The 25,327-nt window shown below is 38.2% G+C and overlaps 1 protein-coding gene across 1 annotated transcript in view; it reads right to left on the bottom strand.

Annotated features, from left to right (window-relative positions):
• Positions 1–25,327, bottom strand: part of MORC1 (MORC family CW-type zinc finger 1) — a 243,757-nt gene that overhangs the window by 155,173 nt on the left and 63,257 nt on the right. The window contains 4 exon segments of the mRNA XM_057544938.1: positions 16,026–16,131; positions 17,916–18,075; positions 21,653–21,761; positions 22,417–22,507. Of these exon segments, the coding sequence (XP_057400921.1) occupies positions 16,026–16,131; positions 17,916–18,075; positions 21,653–21,761; positions 22,417–22,507 (466 nt within the window).

Here is a 25,327-nt window from a genome sequence, read left to right as displayed (position 1 = left end):
ATTCATTATTCTCAGCCCTCCCCTGCACCTCCATTTTGTTCCAAACTCTTGATTTTCTTCTGATTTCTTACAAAGCTATGTTTCATATCATCTTCTTCCCTTTCTGGGAACTAAGTTTAACATGATATAATTCAACATGATTCTTTCCCTGCAGATACAACTCACTTTCTGCATGTTACCCTGGAACCTCTGTACGCTTCCCTGGCACTCTCCACATACCACAGTCACAGATTCAAACTGCAGTTTGATATATCACACATTAAATGCAAACTTCTGCCTCATCTGCATTCTGAAATTCTGAGATGACTGTTATCTATCTACATACAATTTTTTTTAATTTAAGTGAAAACAGGCTGTCTTTAGACTGACATTGCCAAAGCACATGCCACTGCCCTGTGCTTAAACATCACTCCTAATGAAATTTTCATGAGGTTATTGTCATCTTGAGACAAAGCCCTGCCAATGGTCAGATTACTGCTCTTAGAGCCTCAGCCCAAAGCAGAATGATAAAGGGTTTTGATTCCTAAGTTTAAAACTGATACCAAATATTCATAAGAACTATATCAAAGTTCAGACCCTTTGACTCACTGGTTCCCATCCTGGGAATCTGTCTTAAGAAAATAATTCAAAAAATAAAAAACTCTATCTGTATGAATATGTTTATTCCAACATCATCCACAAATAATGTGAAACACTGAGACCAATGTCAATGTCCAAAAATACAGGAATTGTTACATAAATTATGACGAATCAGTTCAGTGGTCACTTATCAAGAAATCATTATGAAATGAGGCTTATTAAGACTGTATAACTTAGAATAAAGTTTAGAAGCAAATCATAAATGAAAAAAGAAAAAATGAGAAACTGCACTTAAAAAACACTAGACTGGAATAATAAATTAATAATCAATTATGAGGGGCTTTCCTGGTGGTGCAGTGGTTAAGAATCTGCCTGCCAGTGCAGCGGACACGGGTTCGAGCCCTGGTCCAGGAGAATCCCACATGCCGTGGAGCAACTAAGTCCGTGCGCCACAACTACTGAGCCTGTGCTCTAGAGCCCGCGAGCCACAACTACTGAGCCCATGTGCCACAACTACTGAGGCCTGCATGCCTAGAGCCCATGCTCCGCAACAAGAGAAGCCACCACAATGAGAAGCCCACGCACCGCAACGAAGAGTAGCCCCCACTCTCAGCAACTAGAGAAAGCCCACGTGCAGCAGCAAACACCCAATGCAGCCAAAAATTAAATAAATGAATAAATAAATAAATTTTAAAAACTAATCAATTATGATATAGAAATTCTTTTCCTTAAAAAGTTAAAAAATATTGTTTTACTTTTGATCTTACAATAAACAAAATTGGAAGAAAGTAAATAATACCAGGAAACCTCTTCTCTGAGGCCAGACAAAAGTCTGAAAGCCTGCATTTTCCTATTCCTATGTAGAAAATTAAATTATTTTCAGAATCAGCAGGACCACACCATCTAAGACTAAAGGTGAAAATTACACAGTTGGAAGGTTTGAAACTTGTTTTGGACAGATGTCAAATCATGCCCAATGGCTTTGAGGGGATACAATAGCCAGAAGAAAAAGAAACGGTAAAAAAGTTGTTATATTACAAACCACTTGTTCTCGAAACCAAGATTATATAAACTGTACCTGATTAGAAGTTCAAAGATCAGAAGTCATAAATGGAAAAGGAATCAGAAAAAGATCCACCTTGGGACCAGATGTATTCTTTCAGCCTGAAGAGTTAATGTTTTTCTAGTCCCTTAGTGAAGAGGAATTAGGTGTTATTGTCAGAGTCCACTGACTTTTTAGAGGAGAAAACTACAGTGGTATTATTACCCCATCCCCAGGAGGAGGTACTGCTGTCCCTTCTTGGCACCAGCAAGGTGCTCACATCAGAAGCCATGAAATGTATAGCATCTTTGGTATAGAAATTATGCCTCCTCTTTACAATAATCCTTCCTCATAAAACCCCATCCTTGTCTTTAAAAAAACTTATCTTGTGATTAAAGTGTGAAAATATTTGTTGAAAAGTCAAACAAACAAAAAATTCCAATGTGAACAATGTTCCATGTCAATTGTACATGTCCTGGGTCTGATCCATTTTCTTTATTTTATAATTAACTGCCTAAATGCTTTAAGAAGCTTCTGGCTTCATTAAACAATCTGGAAACAGTAAGAATTTTTCCCAAGGAGTTAGCTGTCAAATTATTCCTCTAATAATGTATTGTTTCCTGATGCTAGTGTTGAAATGCCAAGGCACTCTGAGAGATAACTTTTGGAAAATTTGAGCTCAAAGCTTTTAAATAGTATAAGATATTGTTTTTGGAACCAGCTGTTAAGCAGAGGACAAGGCCAGCAAGAAAAGGAGGACACAGTAATGGAGTTGCCAGTAACAACTCTGGGCCTCCTTTCTGACATCGGCACATTAATGTTGGCAAAAGGGTTCCCAGCAATTGCAGAACAGTAATTAGGCTGGATATTTTTTTCCAAAAGGAAAAAACCCTCCATTTCTGTGTAAATTAAGAATTCCACATGTTAGAATGAGATGAGAAAAAATATAAATTAGAAAAAAATAGAAAAGCTAATCTAAAGTAGGTTATCAAATGTTAAATTCTCTAACTGGTAAAAGAACTTTCAAAATTTCACCTCTAAGGAAAAAGAAAAAGAAATTGTCTAAGCTGATGTGTCTACTTGGGTCTCAATATCTTAGTCTAAAGCTGCACTGTCCAATACGGTAGCTACTGGCCATGTGTGGCTATTGGGCACTAGTCCAAATTGATATGTGGTATATGTGTAAAACACACACTGGATTTCAAAGATTTAGAATGGAAAAAAAACAATGTAAAATGTCTCAATATTCTGCATACAGAAATTGAAATTATAATATTTTATATATACCAGATTAAATAAAAACATTATTGGGGGAGGAGTCAAGATGGAGGTGTGGGAAGACACGGAGTTAGTGTCTCCCCACAACTAGGGTGCCTGCCGGCCACTGGTAGGAGACCCTGATGTCCAAGGAGACCCAGAGTGAACCGGTAGGACACAGGGGGACTTGGGGGGGAGGAGAAGTGGAGGCCAGACAAGATCGGTGCCCCTGAGGCCAGGGAGATCAGGAGAGGCAGGTGGGAGGGACTCTCCAGGAAGAGCAGGAGAGGAGCAGAGGGCGATCGCCTGACCGGCTCAGGCCAGGGAGCCTGCTGAGCTCCCAAGCCAGTACCCCCCACCAAGGCCCCATCCAGGCCACGTGGGGTCCTAGGGGCATAGGAGGGAGGCTGGGGAGATCAGGAGAGGCAGGTGGGAGGGGCCTTCCCAGACCCCAGACCAGAGAAGCAGGAGAGGAGGGCATTTACTCCGCCCACTCGAGCCCAGGAAGCCTGCTGAGCTCCCAGGTGAGGTCCCCTGCCCTCTGAGACCAGGGGTGGGAGGCACGCCTGGGCCCCTACTGTTCCTTGAGCCTAAGCCCCACCCCCCACAGTCCCCAGGGCCTTTTCCAGCCCTGTGGGTCCTGAGTATTGGCTCCACCCACCACCCAAACCTCACCCTTGTTTAGGCCCCGCTCTCCACAGCCAAGGCCTTCCCCGCCCCCCCTTTTTTTTCCTTCTTTTCCCTCCTCTTTTTTATTACTGTGGTACTGATGTACCTTCCGGTTGCTGACTCATCTATATTTTTATTTTTACATTCTTTCTATTTTACATTCTTTCTATATCTCTTAGCTTCCTAATCTAATTTTATTTTTTACTTTGTTATTGTTCTATTTTTTTTTTTTTTTTGGCCACCCCACATGGCTCCTGTGGTGGGAGCTCTGAGTTCAAACCACTGGACTAACAGAGAACCTCAGACCCAGGGAATATTCATTGGAGTGAGGTCTCACAAAGTTCTTTATCTCAGCACCAAGATCCAGCTCTACCAAATAGCCTACAAACTCCAGTGCTGGAAGCCTCAGGCCAAACAACCAATAAAACAGGAACACAATCCCACTCATAAAAAAAAAAAAAGAAATGAGACAGCAAAGCAAGAAGCAAGGTAAAAACCTATAAGACCAAATAAATGAAGAGGAAATACGCGATCTACCTGAAAAAGAATTCAGAGTAATGACAGTAAGGTGATCCAGAATCTCGGAAATAGAATGGAAGCACGGATTGAGAAAAATACAAGAAATGTTTAACAAAGATCTAGAAGAACTAAAGAACAAAAAAACAAAGATGAACAACATAGTGAACTGAAATGAAAAATACACTAGAAGGAATCAATAACAGAATAACTGAGGCAGAATGAATAAGTGAGCTGGACGACAAAATGGTGGAAATAACTGCCAAGGAGCAGAATAAAGAAAAAAAATGAAATGAATTGCAGACAATCTCAGAGACCTCAGGGACAACACTAAACGCACCAACATTCAAATTATAGGGGTCCCAGAAGAAAAGAGAAAAAGAAAGGGTCTGAGAAAATACTTGAAGAGATTATAGTGGAAAACTTCCCTAACATGGGAAAATAAATAGTCACCCAAGTCTGGGAAGCACAGAAAGTCCCATACAGGATAAACCCTAGGAAAAACACACCAAGACACATATTAATCAAACTAACAAAATTTAAATTCAAAGAAAAAGTATTAAAAGCAGCAAGGGAAAAACAAAAAATAACATACAAAGGAATCCCCATAAGGTTATCAGCTGATTTTTCAGTGGAAATTCTGCAAGCCAGAAGGGAGTGGCAGGATAGTCTTGAAGTGATGAAAGAGAAAAGCCTACAACCAAGATTACACTACCTAGCAAGAGTCTCATTCAGATTCGATGGAGAAGTCAAAAGCTTTTCAGACAAGCAAAAGCTAAGAGAATTCAGCACCACCAAACCAGCTTTACAACAAATGCTAAAGAACCTTCTCTAAGTGGAAAACACAAGAGAAGAAAAAGACCCACAAAAACAAACCCAAAACAATTAAGAAAATGGTAACAGGGACATACATATTGATAATAACCCTGAATGTAAATGGATTAAATGCCCCAAGCAAAAGACACAGACTGCTCAATGGATACAACAACAAGACCCATATATATGCTCTCTATAAAAGACCCACTTCACACCTAGGGACACATACAGACTGAAAGTGAAGGGATGGAAAAAGATATTCCATGCAAACGCAAATCAAAAGAAAGCTGGTGTAGCAATACTTGTATCAGATAAAATAGACTTTAAAATAAAGACTGCTACAAGAGATACAGAGGGACACCACACATTGATCAAAGGATCAATGAAAGAAGAAGATATAACAATTATAAATGTTTATGCACCCAACAGAGGAGCACCTCAATACATAAGGCAAATGCTGACAACCATTAAAGGAGAAATTGACAGTAACACAATAATAGTGGGGGACTTTAACACCCTACTTACACCAATGGACAGATCATCCAAACAGAAAATAAATACGGAAACACAAGCTTCAAATGATACAATAGACCAGATACATCTAATTGATATTTATAGAACATTCCACCCCAAAGTGGCAGAATACACTTTCTTCTCTAGTGCACATGGAACATTCTCCAGGATAGATCACATTTTGGGTCACAAATCAAGCCTCGGAATATTTAAGAAAATTGAAATCATATCAAGCACCTTTTCTGATCACAATGCTATGAGACTGGAAATCAATTACAGGAAAAAAACTGTAAAAAACACAAATACATGGAGGCTAAACAGTGTGCTACTAAATAACCAAGAGATCACCAACGAAATCAAAGAAGAAATTAAAAAATACATAGAAACAAATGACAACGAAAACACGACAACCCAAAACCTATGGGACGCAGCAAAACAGTTCTAAGAGGGAAGTTTATGGCAATTCAATCTCACCTCAAGAAACAACAAAAATATCAAATACACAATCTAACCCTGCACTTAAAACAAATACAGAAAGAAGAACAAAGAAAACCAAAAGTCAGTAGAAGGAAAGGAATCATAAAGATCAGAGCAGAAATAAATGAAACAGAAACAAAGAAAACAATAGCAAAGATCAATAAAACTAAAAGCTGGTTCTTTGAGAAGATAAACAAACTTGATAAACCCTTAGCCAGACTCATCAAGAAAAAAAGGGAGAGGAATGCAAATCAATAAAATTAGAAATGAAAAAGGAGAAATCACAACTGACACTGGAGAAATACAAAGGATTATAAGAGACTACTAAAAACAACTATATGCCAATAAAATGGACAACCACAAAGAAATGGACAAATTCTTGGAACGGTACAAATTTCCAAGACTGAACCAGGAAGAATTAGAAAATATGAACAGACCAATCACAAGTAATGAAATTGAAACTGTGATTAAAAATCTTCCAACAAACAAAAGTCCAGGACAAGATGGCTTCACAGGCGAATTCTATCAAACATTTAGAGAAGAGCTAACACCCATCCTTCTCAAACTCTTCCAAAAAATTGTGGAGGAAGGAACACTCCCAAACTCATTCTACGAGACCACCATCACCCTGATACCAAAGCCAGACGAAGATATCACACAAAAAGAAAATTATACATCAATATCACTGATGAACATAGATGCAAAAATCCTCAACAAAATACTAGCAAACAGAATCCAACAGCACATTAAAAGGATCATACACCATGATCAAGTGGGACTTATCCCAGGGATGCAAGGATTCTTCAATATACGCAAATCAATCAATGTGATACACCATATTAACAAATTGAAGAATGAAAACCATAGGATCATCTCAATAGATGCAGAAAAAACTTTGCCAAATTCAACACCCATTTATGATGAAAACTCTCCAGAAAATAGGCATAGAGGGAAACTACCTCAACATAATAAAGGCCATATATGACAGACCCACAGCTAGCATTATACTCAATGGTGAAAAATGGAAAGCATTTCCACTAGGATTAGGAAAAAGACAAGAATGTCCACTCTTGCCACTCTTATTCAACACAGTTTTGGAAGTCCTTAGCCACGGCTATCAGAGAAGAAAAAGAAATAAAAGGAATACAAATTGGAAAAGAAGAAGTAAAACTGTCACTATTTGCTGATGACATGACACTATACATAGAAAATCATAAAGATGCCACCAGAGAGCTACTTGAACTAATCAATGAATTTCATAAGGTTGCAGGACACAAAATTAATGCACAGAAATCTCTGGCATTCTTGTACACCAACAACGAAAACTCAGAAAAAGAAATTAAGGAAACACTCCCATTTACCACTGCAACAAAAATAATAAAATACCAAGGAATAAACCTGCCTAAGGAGGTGAAAGACCTGTACTCAGAAAACTATAAGACACTGATGAAAGAAATCAAAGATGACATAAACAGATGGAGAAATATACCATGTTCTTGGATTGGAAGAATCAATATTGTGAATATGACTATACTACCCATAGCAATCTACAGATTCAGTGCAATCCCTATCAAATTACCAATGGCATTTTTTACAGAACTAGAACAAAAAATCTTACAATTCATATGGAAACACAAAAGACCCCAAATAGCCAAAGCAATCTTGGGAAAGAAAAACAGAGTTGGAGGAAGCAGGCTCCCCGACTTCAAACTATACCACAAAGCTACAGTAATCAAGACATTATGGTACTGGCACAAAAACAGAAATATAGATCAATGGTACAGGATAGAATGCCCAGAGATAAACCCACGCACATATGGGCACCTAATTTACGACAAAGGAGGCAAGAACATACAATGGAGAAAAAGACAGCCTCTTCAATAAGTGGTGTTGGGAAAACTGGACAGCTACATGTAAAAGAATGAAATTAGAACACTACCTAACACCATACAGAAAAATAAACTCCAAATGGATTAAAGACTTAAATGTGAGACCAGACACTATAAAACTTTTAGAGGAAAAAACATTAAAAAAACACTCTTTGACATAAACCACAACAAGATCTTTTTTGACCCATCTCCTAGATTAACAGAAATTTTAAAAAATAAACAAATAGGACTTAATGAAACTTAAAAGCTTTTGCACAGCAAAGGAAACCATAAACAAGACAAAAAGACAACCCTCAGAATGGGAGAAAATATTGGCAACTGAAACAACAGACAAAGGATTAATCTCCAAAATATACAAACAGCTCATGGAGATCAATATCAAAAAAAACAAACAATCCAGTTAAAATATGGGTGGAAGACCTAAATAGACATTTCACCAAGGAAGACATACAGATGGCCAAGAGGCACATGAAAAGATGCTCAACATCACTAATTATTAGAGAAATGCAAATCAAACCTACAATGAGGTATCACCTCACACAGGTCAAAATGGCCATTATCAAAAATGCTAGAAACAGTAAATGCTGGAAAGGGTGTGGTGAAAAGGGAACCCTCCTACACTGTTGGTGGGAATGTAAATTTGATACAATCACTATGGAAAACAGTATGGAGGTTCCTTAAAAAACTAAAAAAAAGAAACAAACTAAAAACGGAACTACCATATAACCCAGCAATACCACTACTGAGCATATACCCTGAGAAAACCATAATTTAAAAGGAGGCATGCACCACAATGTTCATTGCAGCACTATATACAATAGCCAGGACATGGAACCAACCAAAATGTCCATCGACAGATGAATGGATAAAGAAGATGTCGCACATATATACAATGGAATATTACTCAGCCATAAAAAGAAATGAAATTGAGTTATTTGTAGTGAGGTGGATGGACCTAGAGACTGCCATACAGAGAGAAGTAAGTCAGAAAGAGAAAAACGAATACCATATGCTAACGAATATATATGGAATCTTAAAAAAAAAAATGGTACTGATGAACCTAGAGGTAGACATAGAGAATGGACTTGATGACACGGGGTGGGAAGGTGAAGCTGGGGCAAAGTGAGAGTGGCATCGACATATATACACTATCAAATGTAAAATAGCTGGCTGGTGGGAAGCAGCAGCATAGCACAGAGAGAACGGCTCGGTGCTTTGTGGGGACCTACAGGGATGGGATAGGGAGGATGGGAGGGAGGCTCAAGTGGGAGGGGATATGCGGACATGTGTATGCATATGGCTGACTCGCTTCGTTGTGCAACAGAAACTAGCACAGTATTGTGAAGAAATTATTCTCCAATGAAGATCTATTAAAAAATTATTAAATTAATTTCATCTGTTTCTTTTTACTTTTCTTAATGTAGCTCCTAATAAATTTACGAAGACATATGTGGTTCATATTTTGGCTATCACTATATTTCTTTCTTTTTTTTAAATTTTATTTTATATATATTTTTAAACAGCAGGTTCTTATTAGTCATCCATTTTACACACATCAGTGTACACATGTCAATCACAATCTCCCAATTCATCCCACCACCACCCCCCAGCCCCACCACTCCCCACCCCTTGGTGTCCATACGTCTTTTCTCTACTTCTGTGTCTCAATTTCTGCTCTGCAAACCGGTTCATCTATACCATTTTCTACATTCCACATATATGTGTTAATATACGATATTTGTTTTTCCTTTTCTGAGTTACTTCACTCGGTATGACAGTCTCTAGATCCATCCACGCCTCTACAAATGACCCAATTTCGTTCCTTTTTATGGCTGAGTAATATTCCATTGTATATATGTACCACACCTTCTTTATCCATTCGTCTGTCGATGGGCATTTAGGTTGCTTCCATGATCTGGCTTTGTAAATAGTGCTGCGATGAACACTGGGGTACATGTGTCTTTTTGAATTACGGTTTTCTCTGGGTATATGCCCAGTAGTGGAATTGCTGGGTCATATGGTAATTCTATTTTTAGTTTTTTAAGGAACCTCCATACTGTTCTCCATAGTGGCTGCATCAATTTACATTCCCACCAACAGTGCAAGAGGGTTCCCTTTTCTCCACACCCTCTCCAGCATTTGCTGTTTGTAGATTTTCTAATGATACCCATTCTGATTGGTGTGAGGTGACACCTCAGTGTAGTTTTTTTTTTTTTTAATTTTATTTATTTATTTATTTATGGCTGTGTTGGGTCTTCATTTCTGTGTGAGGGCTTTCTCTAGTTGTGGCAAGTGGGGGCCACTCTTCATCGCGGTGCGCGGGCCTTTCACTATTGGCCTCTCTTGTTGCGGAGCACAGGCTCCAGACGCGCAGGCTCAGCAATTGTGGCTCACGGGCCTAGTCGCTCCACGGCATGTGGGATCTTCCCAGACCAGGGCTCGAACCTGTGTCCCCTGCATTGGCAGGCAGATTCTCAACCACTGCCCCACCAGGGAAGCCCTCAGTGTAGTTTTCATTTGCATTTCTCTAACAGTTAGTGATGTTGAGCAGCTTTTCATGTGCCTCTTGGCCATCTGTATGTCTTCTTTGGAGAAATGTCTATTTAGGTCTTCTGCCCATTTTTGAATTGGTTGTTTGTTTTTTTAATATTGAGCTGCATGAGCTGTTTATATATTTTGGAGATTAATCCTTTGTCAGTTGATTCATTTGCAAATACTTTCTCCCATTCTGAGGGTTGTCTTTTCGTCTTGTTTATGGTTTCCTTTGCTGTGCAAAAGCTTTGAAGTTTCATTAGGTCCCATTTGTTTATTTTTGTTTTTATTTCCATTACTCTAGGAGATGGATCAAAAAATATCTCGCTGTGATTTATATCAAAGAGTGTTCTTCCTATGTTTTCCTCTAAGAGTTTTATAGTGTCCGGTCTTACATTTAGGTCTCTAATCCATTTTGAGTTTATTTTTGTGTATGGTGTTAGGGAGTGTTCTCATTTCATTCTTTTACATGTAGCTGTCCAGTTTTCCCAGCACCACTTATTGAAGAGACTGTCTTTTCTCCATTGTAGATCCTTGCCTCCTTTATCATAGATTAGTTGACCATAAGTCCGAGGGTTTCTCTCTGGGCTTTCTATCCTGTTGCATTGATCTATATTTCTGTTTTTGTGCCAGTACCATATTGCCTAGATTACTGTAGCTTTGTAGTATAGTCTGAAGTCAGGGAGTCTGATTCCTCCTGCTCCGTTTTTTTCCCTCAGGATTGCTTTGGCTACGTGGGGTCCTCTGTGTCTCCATACAAATTTTCAGATTTTCTATTCTACTTCTGTAAAAAATGCCATTGGTATGTTGATAGGGATTGCATTGAATCTGTAGATTGCTTTGGGTAGTATAGTCATTTTCACAATATTGATTCTTCCAATCCAAGAACATGGTATATCTCTCCATCTGTTGGTATCATCTTTAATTTCTTTCATCAGTGTCTTACAGTTTTCTGCATACAGGTTTTTGTCTCCTTAGGTAGGTTTATTCCTAGGTATTTTATTCTTTTTGTTGCAATGGTAAATGGGGGTGTTTCCTTAATTTCTTTTTCAGATTTTTCATCATTAGTGTATAGGAATGCAAGAGATTTCTGTGCATTAATTTTGTATCCGGAAACTTTACCAAATTCAATGATTAGCTCTAGTAGTTTTCTGGTGGCATCTTAAGGATTCTCTATGTATCGTATCATGTCATCTGCAAACAGTGACAGTTTTACTTCTTCTTTTCCAATTTGTATTCCTTTTATTTCTTTTTCTTCTCTGACTGCTGTGGCTAGGACTTCCAAAACTATGCTGAATAATAGTGGTGAGAGTGGACATCCTTGTCTTCTTCCTGATCTTAGAGGAAATGCTTTCAATTTTTCACCATTGAGAATGATGTTTGCTGTGGGTTTGTCATATATGGCCTTTATTATGTTGAGGTAGGTTCCCTCTATGCCCACTTTCTGGAGAGTTTTTATCATAAATGGGTGTTGAATTTTGTGAAAAGCTTTTTCTGCATCTATTGAGATGATCATATGGTTTTTCTTCTTCAATTTGTTAATATGGTGTATCACATTGATTGCTTTACATATATTGAAGAATCCTTGCAACCCTGGGATAAATACCACTTGATCATGGTGTATGATCCTTTTAATGTGCTGTTGGATTCTGTTTGCTAGTATTTTGTTGAGGATTTTTGCATCTGTATTCATCAGTGATATTGGTCTGTAATTTTCTTTTTTTGTAGTATCTTTGTCTGGTTTTGGTATCAGGGTGATGGTGGCCTCTTAGAATGAGTTTGGAAGTTATCCTTCCTCTGCAATTTTTTGGAAGATTTTGAGAAGGATGGGTTTTAGCGCTTCTCTAAATGTTTGACAGAATTCACCTGTGAAGCCACCTGGTCCTGGACTTCTGTTTGTTGGAAGATTTTTAATCACAGTTTCAATTTCATTACTTGTGATTGCTGTTCATATTTTCTATTTCTTCCTGGTTCAGTCTTGGAAGGTTATACCTTTCTAAGAATTTGTCCATTTCTTCCAGGTTGTCCATTTTATTAGCATAGAGTTGCTTGTAGTAGTCTCTTAGGATGCTTTGTATATCTGCCGTGTCTGTTGTAACTTCTCCTTTTTCATTTCTAATTTTATTGATTTGAGTCCTCTCCCTCTTTTTCTTGATCAGTCTGACTAATGGTTTATCAATTTTATCTTCTCAAAGAACCAGCTTTTAGTTTTATTGATCTTTGCTATTGTTTTCTTTGTTTCTATTTCACTTATTTCTGCTCTGATCTTTATGATTTCTTTCCTTCTACTAACTTTGGGTTTTGTTTGTTTTTCTTTCTCTAATTCCTTTAGGTTAACATTAGATTGTTTATTTGAGATTTTTCTTGTTTCTTGAGGTAGGCTTGTATAGCTATAAACTTCCCTCTTAGAACTGCTTTTGCTGCATCCCATACGTTTTGGATCGTCGTGTTTTCATTGTCATTTGCCTCTAGGTATTTTTTGATTTCCTCTTTGATTTCTTCAGTGATCTCTTGCTTATTTAGTAACATATTGTTTAGCCTTCATGTGTTTGTGTTTTTTACGTTTTTCTCCCTGTAACTGATTTCTAATCTCATAGCATTGTGGTCAGACAAGATGCTTGATATGATTTCAATTTTCTTAAATTTACTGAGGCTTGATTTGTGACCCAAGATATGATCTATTCTGGAGAATGTTCCGTGCACACTTGAGAAGAAAGTATAATCTGCTGTTCTTGGATGGAATGTCCTATAAACAATTAAATCTATCTGGTCTATTGTGCCATTTAAAGCTTTTGTTTCCTTATTAATTTTCTGTTTGGATGATCTGTCCATTGGTGTAAGTGAGGTGTTAAAGTCCCCCATTATTTTTGTGTTACCGGCGATTTCCAGTTTTAGAGCTGTTAGTAGTTGCCTTATGTATTGAGGTGCTCCTATGTTGGGTGCATATATATTTATAATTGTTATATCTTCTCCTTGGATTGATCCCTTGATCATTATGTAATGCCCTTCCTTGTCTCTTGTAACATTCTTGAAAGTCTATTTTATCTGATATGAGTATTGCTATTCCAGCTTTCTTTTGATTTCCATTTGCATGGAATATTTTTTCCATCCCCTCACTTTCAGTCTGTATGTGTCCCTAGGTCTGAAGTGGGTCTCTTGTAGACAGCACATATATGGGTCTTGTTTTTGTATCCATTCAGCAAGCCTGTGTCTTTTGGTTGGAGCATTTAATCCATTCACGTTTAAGGTAATTTTCGATATGTATGTTCCTATGACCATTTTCTTAATTGTTTTGGGTTTGTTTTTGTAGGTCCTTTTCTTCTCTTGTGTTTCCCACTTAAAGAAGTTCTTTTAGCATTTGTTGTAGAGCTGGTTTGGTGGTGCTGAATTCTCTTAGCTTTTGCTTGTCTGTAAAGCTTTTGATTTCTCCATCGAATCTGAATGAGATCCTTGTCAGGTAGATTAACCTTGGTTGCAGGTTCTTCCCTTTCATAACTTTAAGTATATCATGCCACTCCCTCTGTCTTGTAGAGTTTCTGCTGAGAAATCAGCTGTTAACCTTATGGGAGTTCTCTTGTATGTTATTTGTCATTTTTCCCTTGCTGCTTTCAATAATTTTTCTTTGTCTTTAATTTTTGCCAATTTAATTACTGTGCTTCTCGGCATGTTTCTCCTTGGGCTTATCCTGTATGGGACTCTCTGCGCTTCCTGGACTTGGGTGGCTATTTCCTTTCCCATGTTAGGGAAGTTTTCGACTATAATCTCTTCAAATATTTTCTCGGGTCCTTTCTCTCTCTCTTCTCCTAAGAGGTCTCTTAGGCTTTCTTCATTTCTTTTCTTTCTTTTTTCTTTATTGTGTTCTGCAGCAGTGAATTCCCCCATTCTGTCTTCCAAGTCACTTATCCGTTCCTCTGCCTCAGTTATTCTGTTATTGATTCCTTCTAGTGTATTTTTCATTTCAGTTATTGTGTTGTTCATCTCTGTTTGTTTGTTTTTTAATTCTTCTAGATCTTTTTTAAACATTTCTTGCATCTTCTCGATCTTTGCCTCCACTCTTTTTCCGAGGTCCTAGATCATCTTCACCATCATTATTCTGAATTCTCTTTCTGGAAGATTGCCTATCTCTGTTTCATTTAGTTGTTTTCTGGGGTTTTATCTTGTTCCTTCATCTGGTACATAGTCCTCTGCCTTTTCATCTTGTCTATCTTTCTGTGAATGTGGTTTTTGTTCCACAGGCTGCAGGACTGTAGTTCTTTTTGCTTCTGCTGTCTGCCCTCTGGTGGATGAGGCTATCTGGCTCTCACTATATTTCTATTGCACCACAATGGTTCACGAAATGAATCAGGCTAGATTAAATTCCTTTAAAATCCCTTCTAGCTCTAAAGGGAACCCTCTTGCACTGTTGCTGGGAATGTAATTTGATACAGCCACTATGGAGGTTCCTGAAAAAACTAAAAATAGAACTACCATACGCCCCAGCAATCCCACTATTGGGCATATACCCTGAGAAAACCATAATTCAAAAAGAGACATGTACCACAATGTTCATTGCAGCACTATTTACAGTAGCCAGGACATGGAAGCAACCTAAGTGTCCATCGACAGATGAATGGATAAAGAAGATGTGGCACATATATACAATGGAATATTACTCAGCCATAAAAAGAAACAAAATTGAGTTATTTGTCGTGAGGTGGATGGACCTAGAGTCTGTCATACAGAGTGAAGTAAGTCAGAAAGAGAAAAACAAATACCATATGCTAACACATATATATGGAATCTAAAACAAACAAACAAACAAAATGATTCTGATGAACCTAGGGCCAGGGCAGGAATAAAGACACAGATGTAGAGAATGGACTTGAGGACATGGGGAGGGGGGAGGGTAAGCTGGGACGAAGTGAGAGAGTAGCATTGACATATATACACTACCAAATGTAAAATACATAGCTAGTGGGAAGCAGCTGCATAGCACAGGGAGATCAGCTCAGTGCTTTGTGACCACCTAGAGGGGTGGGATAGAGAGGGTGGGAGGGAGACACAAGAGGGAGGGGATATGGGGATGTATGTATACATACAGCTGATTCACTTTGTTACACAGCAGAAACTAACACAACACTGTAAAGCAATTATACTCCAATAAAGATGTTAAGAAAATAAATCCCGTCTAGCTCTAGCATGCTGACACTAAGAGACTATAGGCTCAAGCTAATAAGTTTTAAATTCAAAGTTACTTTAGAGAAATCCAGGGTTAATTACTATTTCATATTTCTCCACAGTTTTTCACCCATGCTCCCTACTGTTTTCTCAATTCTGTTTCCTATGGATCCCCAATAGCCAAGAAAAATGAATGTCCATTTATTTATTTATAAACTGCAAGTATACAGTTCATAGGGCCATTCTGAATTGTCATTCAGTCATATTCCTCTGAATCACCTGTGGAACATATGAGAAATATTGATTCCTAGGCTTGATATCTGGAGATTCTGACTCAGTACATTTGGGATGTGATAGGATCCTATACTTCTCAAGAAGCTACCTACGTCACTCAGAGGCTCAGCCAGGTTTGCGAATCAGTTGTCTAGCCTAACTTACTTCATCTGTAACTGGGGTAAAATTAATTGTTCTAGAGACAAGGCCTGGTGGCCCCCGACCTGGAACGAGGATGTAGAGCTCCTAACTCAAGCTCACTGCCATTGTTGACACCTGTTCTGACAAACACTCATATTACTCACTCTTCAAGAGCTCCAGCCATCAGTATATCTTCCTTGTCAGTTTTAACATCCAACTCAGGTTCTCCACTAAGCAGAAGCTTCAAGTTATAAATAACCAGCAAAGTACCTAGTGGAAAAATAGATATTTGACTCGTCAATATTTAACTATACTATGTGTTAGTTATGGTGCTATTATCTCACCTATGGAATTAAGCCTGCTATAGACCAAATTTCTTTTTGTACTTCAGTAAATAATATACTTGGATAAGTTCCAAGATATACGTCTTATAGCAAATTCCACTCTCTGCCAAAGAGTGTTGAGTTTCTACAGTATAGCACTTCTTTTTACTATTCAATTCATTATGTCTTTCAATGTGGATACTTAAACTTTGGAACTCTTTTCATAATTTGCATTACAAAAACTGTTAGAAGCCTGAACCAAATTTGTATTATAGGCAAAGCTCTCACTGGCAGAACTGAAATCAATGCACATAAGAACAAAGATGAATTTTCAACATTTGTATAAATATGAAGTACTGCTTTTAGACTCTGAAACAGGTGTTGGTAAACTTTTTCTGTAAAGGGCCAGATAATAAATACTTCAGGCTTTGCAGGCCTCTCACATCTACTCACAACTCAATTCCACAGCTGTAGCATGAAAGCTGCCATAGGGAATACACAAATGAATGATGTGGCTATTTCCAATAAAAATTTATTAACAAAAACAGCTATGGGGCCGATATGACCTGCAGGCGCTAGAGTTTGCTGACCCCTGCTCTAAAGCACAGTAAACAAAAAAATCCAAATTCTTTATGAAGTTGATTGTAATATAAAGACAAACACCATTGTCAGAGAAATTTTAAGAACAACCAATTACAGTTTTTTTGGTAATACTAAAACAGAAGGAAGAACAGCAGAGTGACTAAGAATTTGGACTTGGACTTGGGAGCCTAAATACTTGGGTCTACATCCTGGATCAACCATTTACTAGCACAATGACCTCAGGTAAGTTTCCTAACCTCTCTGAACCTAAGTTTTCTAATCTATATGATGGAGCTCATGAGGCACTGAGTTGTTTAGAGGATTAAATGAGTTAATTTTTATAAAGCATTTAGAAAAGTATTCAGGAAACAGTACATCTTTCATTTATATGAGTATTTCACAATTAGAAGGCAACAAAGAGATTACATTAACTGTCCATAAAGTATGCCACATACGTTAATGAAATGAATATCTATTTAATTGCCACTATTTTTCCGCTGTGAGAAAGGGAAAAGGATGACATAAAACGTCACTTTTAAACAAAATGCCACAGGTTAGAGAAGAAATTTTGAAGGTAATACAGGCCAAGTCGCAAAAAAAATTCTCAGAATTTTGCTATAAGCATAACATAAAACATAATTTTAATATAAACATAACAGAATTTTGCATATAAACATTACAAAAAGCAGAATGCAAATAGTTTTCTCCAGAGTAGGAATCTTTTTGCTTCCAGATATGAAAAGTGGTAGAAGTCTGGAGAAAGACTGGCACAGAAACCTGGATTCGTTATTTTATAAATTGCTAACTCTCTTATAAACCCTGGCATCATCTAATCTTGGATGCTGCAGTAAAGCATCTGGTGCAGAGACTGTGATTCCTTGTGGTAATAGCCAGTATCATCCTCTTCTTATCCAGTTTCACCAAGATCACACAAGTACAAACCTTTCTCCCAACGTCAGGGACTTAAGAATTATTCCCATTTGGATTCTCTGAGACAAAACTTACATAAATAAAATGAATAACTGCCCCATATGAGACTCCATGTGATACTATAAATAGAAGAAAATACGAAATCATATTTATAGTCTTTCATAAGACACTGAAAACAAATACTTTCACATCAAAATTTCAGGGTTGTGATGATCTTACCACATTTCCCATAGATCACATCAAACTGCTGCATCAATTCAGCTTTGGTTTTAAATGGAGAATACTTATAAATTATAGACAATTCCGTTGAGAATTTCTGAGGATCATCTGTGACAGATTCTCTAGTTCTTGTTAACCACGAAGGTATTGGAACCACAACCTATTAAAAAAACACACATCAATTTACTATGAAATACACAAAGAAAAACCATCATTCTTTTGTCTGATCCTAATTCAGTTCATTTACCATCCAGCCAAATTATAAAACACTAAGTTAAATGTTTATTTTTCCCAGGTATTCTAGTTTTATAAGGAAGAGACACATGACAAATATGTATACTTGGAGTTTAATTCTAAAATGTTCCACTGTAGAATGTGGGAACAGATGGAATCTAACTCAGCCCCCTATGGAATTATGGGTAGAATGGCAGAGGGGACAACAGTATCAGCATTTTAGAAGTTGAAAAGCATATCCAAGTATGACAGCATATCCAAGAAGTATGACAGCATATCCAAGTAACCAATCCAAAGCCCGTGCCAGGCAGGAGAAGCACTAGCCTGATTTACAATTCAGAGTCTGCTAAAAGGCTCAGCGATTGATGGCATGAATTAACTCTGGAGGTAGGGTAAAAGGAGAAGAGAGCTAGAAGTAGCATCCAGATCCCCACCTGGCAATAGCTCCTCCCCGATCTCCACAGGGACTGATGTTTATTAACTGGAAAGAGTGGAACAAAGCACGTCTGGATTAGAGGATATATCAGGCACAGTTGGCAGGGGACCTTACTTAGATTAGAGGGATTAAATAAAAGTATACATATTGGATGCTGAGAACCCCAGATCTCTTCTCTCATTTGGCTCCCAGGAAGCTGTCAGCTAGACCTTCAGGCAGAAGCCTGTAGGAGTCTTCTTTGAGATATCTGACCAGTGCAGAAGGAAAGACATAAGGCAAATTATATTGAGGATTTTCCAATAAAACATCCCTGTTAGATCCCATTATTGTGACCTGCATAGCTGTCAAGCCCCACCCACACTCTCAGAGCTTTAAATTGGCACTTTACTGAACTAATCTTTAAAGTATTCAGGATTAACAGTCATCTAAGAAAAGCCTCTAATGTGACAGACAGAGACCAAATAAACAAGCACAAACAAAGCAACTCAGTGGTAACAAAAACCATAAGAGGAAGATGAAAATTTCAGGGGAAAAAAATCAATCATAGTTAATATCTTCAGAGCTCTAAGAAGAAATACTGTATCCATGAAACAAGAACTACATATCTTTAAAAAGGAATATTGAGAGACTAAAAAGACTCCTTAGAAGTAAAGAATATGATTACAGAAAAAATTTTCTTTTTAAGGGTTGGAAGATAAATGTAAGAAAATCTCCCAGAAAACAAAACAAAAATATAAAGGACAGAAAACAGGAGAGAAAGGGTAAGAACACTAAAGCACTGTCTCTAGACATCCAAGAGCTAAGAACAGGTGTTGTAAAAGGAGAGAAAAGATAATATGGATGGAAGAAAATCATGAAATATTACAGGAAAATATCCCAGAATTAAAGGACATGAATTTCCAGACTGAAAATGTTCAACAAGCACCCAGCATGATGGGTACAAATAGACCCACCCAAAGGCAAAACACTGAAGTCAGAACAGAGGGGAAAAGCCCTCCCAAAAATAGAGGGGGAGGGGAGAAGAATGGGTCACCTAGAAAACTCAGGAATTTAAATGGCTTCAGACTTCTCAACACTAGAAATTATAAGATCATGGAGCAGTGCCTTCAAAATCCTGAGAGAAAACTAATTCTAAGAAAAAACATCAAGCCAAACTATCATTAAGTGTTTGGGTGGGATAAAAACATTTTCATGCATGTGAAGTCTCAAAATATTTTACCCCTCATGCACTCTTGCTGAGAAAGCTAATGGAGGATATGTTACACCAAGAAGAGGGAGCACACTAGGAAAGACCTGACACAGAAGAGAAGTAAAGAGAATTGCCAGAGTGATGGCAGGGGCATATCCCAGGATGGCAGCTGAATACCAGCCACGGAAAGCAGGAATGTGAGGTGCAGCACATAAGAAGATTCCAGAGTAGAGTTCTTCAAGACGGTGGAACCATCAAAATAACAGGTTGAGACTGGGGTTAACACAGTGATAAAAGACATATAAGACCAAGCAAATATTCAGTGAGAGCGATAAGCATACAGAACACTAAGCAGGCAATTAGTAATTATTAATTAAAAGTTTTGCAGGAGAGAGAAAAATAATAGTTTATGACATGGTATAATGGTATGTAGTGTCTATATAGTCTCTAATGTAAATAGTGAATATTGGCACAACCAAAGTTACAACTGAGCCATATTGAGGGTGGAGAATTGGAAGGGTATGTATGTGTGATGGGAGCAAAGAAAAAGAAACAGATAAATCCTCCTCTTTTACAGTGGGAGGTTAATAGAATAGATAATGCCTAAATCAAATCAAGAAGTAGCAATACTAGCATGTTATATAGAGATTTACAGGAAAATAGCAAAAGAATCAGCTAATACTGTTGAAAGAGATTGCCTCTGTAGAAGTGGAAATGGAAAGGGGCTGCAGGCTTTAGTTTAAAAAAAATAAAAGGAAATGGCCCATTTTAGGAAAACTATAACCTCAGCTTTGGCCCAATTCCCCATGCCCTTTACATACAAAAAGTACAATATAAATGCTTTAAGTATTGCTTTTCCTCATGTCAGAATCCCACTCAGCTACTCCCTACTGCTTCCAGACTATTCCTGTTAACCAGCCCCACTCCACTGCTGCCAGCAGGCATGCTGGGCGGCTGCTGGACAGTCCCCCATCTCCACACTGTCCCTCCAAACCCCACAGTCATCTCAGGTCTGAGACTTGCCACATGCCATTTCTCACCACATATCAACCTTTCCAGTTACACGTTGTCCTCTCCCCATAAAACCCTCATTGGCCACTCAAGGTTCTCTCATTTCTCCATCCATATCACTGCTTTTGACAATTGAGTAACAGCAGGAACACATACTCATTGAACAGCATGCTTTTTAAACACCCGTTTTTTAATTTATCCAGTTCATACGTGTCTGCCTTATTTGGTGATAAGACTGAAAATACTGATGGTCAGGTGGTCCCGCTTGTTTTCTACCTTCCACAGGGTCTACCCAGTACTAGGCAGACAGCAGTTCCTCAACATGTATTTGCTATATTGAATTATAACTGATGTTCATAATACTAAACTCAGACACTGCAAATTAATAAAATGTCTCTGGGTCAGCAAATGGAATTGAAATTATGGTCAACAGAGTTACAGTTTTAAGTCTGTTTTGCATTCAGTTTCTTTAGATGTTGTTTTCCAAGTCTTTTGAATCCAATATTCTATTTATTTTAAAAATGATACTCTAATTTATAGACAAGTGGTGGAAATGTTTTGCAAGCTTCTTCCAAAAAGCTCATTGTGCCAAAGGGAGCCTCTTATTCTGGAAAATTTGTGTACATGGATAGTAAAAATAAAGTTCTGAAAACTGTCTAGGAGTTACAAACCTACTCAAGGAAGGATCAATAGGACAGGTCTCCAATGACCCCAGAATGGCCAGCTACCCTCTCTCCATTTCCCAAACATACTCTTAAATTTCTAAAGCATAATCAGAAAGAACCCATGGTAGACTTTACCTCCTGAAACGGTAAATGAAAACAATTCCATTACCATGGGAACCGAAGGAAAATTCTCAACCCTTACCTCACTTAGACCTTCTCTTTCACAAAATGTCTGAGAAAAAAACACACAGGTCATCATTTCTTCCTTCTTTGTGAAAAGAATAAAGTCTTTTCCAATCCTCATGGATCCACTATATTAAAAATCAAGAACATAACAGTTTACATCTCAAACACTAGAAAGAAGGAACAGGCGAGCATGATATCGTGTACTCTACCAGGTTGTTCTTTTCATAGAAATAACTCCACTGTTTTGCTGACTCATCACCAAGAGTGTATAAGTATGATTTTTTTTTCTCAAAGCAGAGCAGAATTTGAACCAATCCAGGCCCACATTCTGGCTTGAGATAAGGTGCTGTCCATGGCTCCAGCAAAGAACATTCATCTGTCCCTGGCAGGCGCTACACAGGTGATCGTAGCCTCATGTCCTCACTTTTCTTTGAGGCAGACCAGTAACATAAGCTGTGAACACATATAACACCTACACTAAGATACGCTTTGAGAAACAATACGACATAGAGATGTGATGAAGCTTTAAGCTACAGGGGTGCTACTTCAGCCATCTCTGAAAACAAGATTCATCATCTAAGAATTAAATTTTAAATTTAAATTTTAAATTTTAATTAAATTTTAAAACATTGTAAAGGTTCAAGTCAGTTATGGGTAGTGGAAATTCTAAAACAAGATAGGACTCTCAAGTTTATATTTGTTTCTAAGATTTCCTTTAACCAAATATTATTCCCAATAATCAAAATCAATAATATATGCATTAAGGAAAAAAATTCTCACCTTTTAAGACCATTGCCATATTGCCCAATAAACTTCGAAGTTGATAACTGTTTCTTGGATGTTCCAAAGTAAATGATATCTGAAGCTTGCTCTATAATTGACAAAGACATGTAAGTGGTTAGGACTTATGAGTCATTCACACCGGCCAGAGGTCCAGTTGTCAGGATGTCACACATATATTAGGACAAATCCATACTTCTTGGGTCAGCCCAAAGACAAGGATCCTTGTCAGGCCCCATAATCTCTGACCAGGATCATAACGGCAATATACTGAAGGAGGTCAGACAGACCTAGCCACGTGACCCTGGGGAAGTAGAGCCTTAATTTCCTTGTCCCTGGGCTTCCCTGGTAGTGCAGTGGTTAAGAATCTGCCTGCCAATGCAAGGGACACGGGTTCGAGCCCTGGTCCGGGAAGATCCCACATGCCACAGAGCAACTAAGCCCGTGCGCCACAACTACTGAGCCTGTGCTCTAGAGCCCACGAGCCACAACTACTGAGCCCACGTGCCACAACTACTGAAGCCCATGCGCCTAGAGCCCATGCTCTGCAACAAGAGAAGCCACCGCAATGAGAAGCCCGCACACCGCAAGGAAGAGTAGCCCCCACTTGCCGCAACTGGAGAAAGCCCACGCTCAGCAACGAAGACCCAACACAGCCAAAAATTAATTAATTAATTTTTTAAAAATTTTCTTGTCCCTAAAAGGGAACTACTAACACTCATATCACAGATTTGTTGATGAAGATAAACGAAATGAATTAAATGAGATGATGTGTTAACCTTAAAGACAATACATGCCATTTAATAAATGCTAATAAATTAAAGGTGCTATAATTATTTGTACCACTAGTAATTTTCTATGCTTTTGGCACTTATCCAGTCCCATGTGAGACTGAGAAGGGCAGAATAGCTTTTGGTCTGCTACTAACTGGGAAGGGCTACTTATTTCAGACTTTGAGAGTTATTCTCCTGATCTCTCCAGGGCATTCTGGAATTCTAGAGAAGAATCCTCTAAACTTCAGAATATACATACCTCCAAGAAACAGGAATGCTCCCAGGGAAATAGGAAAAGATAGAAATGGGTCTCCCAATTGGGCTACCTGAAATACATGCTCCAGAATTGCCCTGAGGACCCTGTGTCAGTCTGGGGGCAGACATGCTATAGTTCAGTGGCATGTGGCATGAGGTGTGTAAAGACACTCTGCTTGTCTGAAGCTAACTGGACATTTTATCACATGTTCTTATTAAGGGTTGGCTATTAGACAAGGGTATCCATAATGATAATATTAGCTACTGCTTATTATTTAGTATGTGCCAGGTACTATATCATATACTTTATTTGCACCAGCTACTTAATATTTATAACAAGCCTACAAGGAAGATACTATTATTATTATTATCTACACATTACAGATGAGGAAATTTAAGTTTTAGGAGTTTATATAACTTTCCCAAGGTCACACTGATAAATGGTACCCACAGAACTATCACCCAGAGTTGCAGAAGACCAAATCCCATGGTTTTTATCACACACCATACAGACTCCCATGTATGGTGGCCAGAGTTCTGAGCACAGGGACAGAACACTGAATAGGACAGGCATGACCCCTGTCCTCAATAACTTTATGTCATGGTAGGAGAAAGAAGTAGACAAACAAGATCCTTTTGGAGAGCACTAAGTAAAGGAAATAAAACCAGGGTAATGTTACAGGGAATTAACAAGAATGTAGCCTGCAGACAGAATGCTCAGGGAAGGCCTCCTTCATAAGGTGTCATCTGAGATGAGATTTAAATGATGAAAGGCCAGCCAGGTGTGGCTGGAGTGCTATAAGCAAGGAAGCGTGAGGTATGAGAAAAGGTCAAAGAGGTGGACAGAGGCCAAATAATGCAAGAAATTGAAAGTGTTGCTGAGGAATATGAATTTTATTCTAAAGTAATGGAAAACCACTAAGGGTTTTAAGCAGGGGCATCAATATGATCTATTAAAAGAAAAAAATGCACTCAGGATTGCTATGTGGGGAATGCACTGTAATGGGGCAAGACTGCAAGTGAAAAGAGTTTGGAAATCACTGTAGTCGTCTTCTAAGGGTCAAGATTGATCGAGCTCAGCTTGGACAACAGACGGATTCTATTTTCAGTCATCAGAAAAACTCTTCCAACTTATCACCTGAGTTCCAACATTAATAAAGAATTGCTCTCAACACTACTGGGCCTTTTTAAAATACAACTGTATATGTCAACTGAAGTGAGTTTCTTCTGAAGATCTGAATATTTATCACTTGCCTGTGTTTTGACTATTTTGTTTGTGGACCCATATAAAGGAGTTACTTCTTTTTTTAAGGAATTGCTTTAGAATATGTCACACATAGTCTTTTACCATTCAGACCAAGGGGGTCTTCGGAGACTCAAAAGAAGATAATTGCTTTATTTTTTATTCTTAGCTTCTATCAGCACCAATGATCATTCTTTCCTCTGGTGTGGAACTGACCAGAACACTACCATATCATTTGAACTCCCTCACTGTTTGTTAAATCTGGTGGTCAAAAAGCCTAGCTTGAGGGACATACACAAGTGTTATAAGAATTCAGGGATAAGGTATCCCAATTCATGCAAATCCTTTATCTGAAGGAATAACATCTCAATTCCACAGCAAACAATATTATGTACCTACTCTGTGCTGCCTTTTGCTAGCCTTGAAGATACAAAGATAATCATGCAATGCATTGTAGATGTTTTCACTATGATGAGAACATTCAAGAAGCAACTAAACCTTTGAATGTGCAGGGAAAAAACACAAACTGCTAAAAACAAGGAGAGGTGACCTCTACCTCAAGGTTAAACAAAAAATTTAAAATAGCCTAAAGACACTAGAAACTGCCTCAGGTCTCTTGCAAGCAGTACCTGAAGGGTGT

This window comes from Balaenoptera acutorostrata, chromosome 4 (assembly GCF_949987535.1).
Source record: "Balaenoptera acutorostrata chromosome 4, mBalAcu1.1, whole genome shotgun sequence".
Taxonomy (NCBI): Eukaryota; Metazoa; Chordata; class Mammalia; order Artiodactyla; family Balaenopteridae; genus Balaenoptera; species Balaenoptera acutorostrata.
The sequence above is the reverse complement of the archived record's forward strand: the minus strand, read 5'-3'. Positions and strand labels throughout refer to the sequence as shown.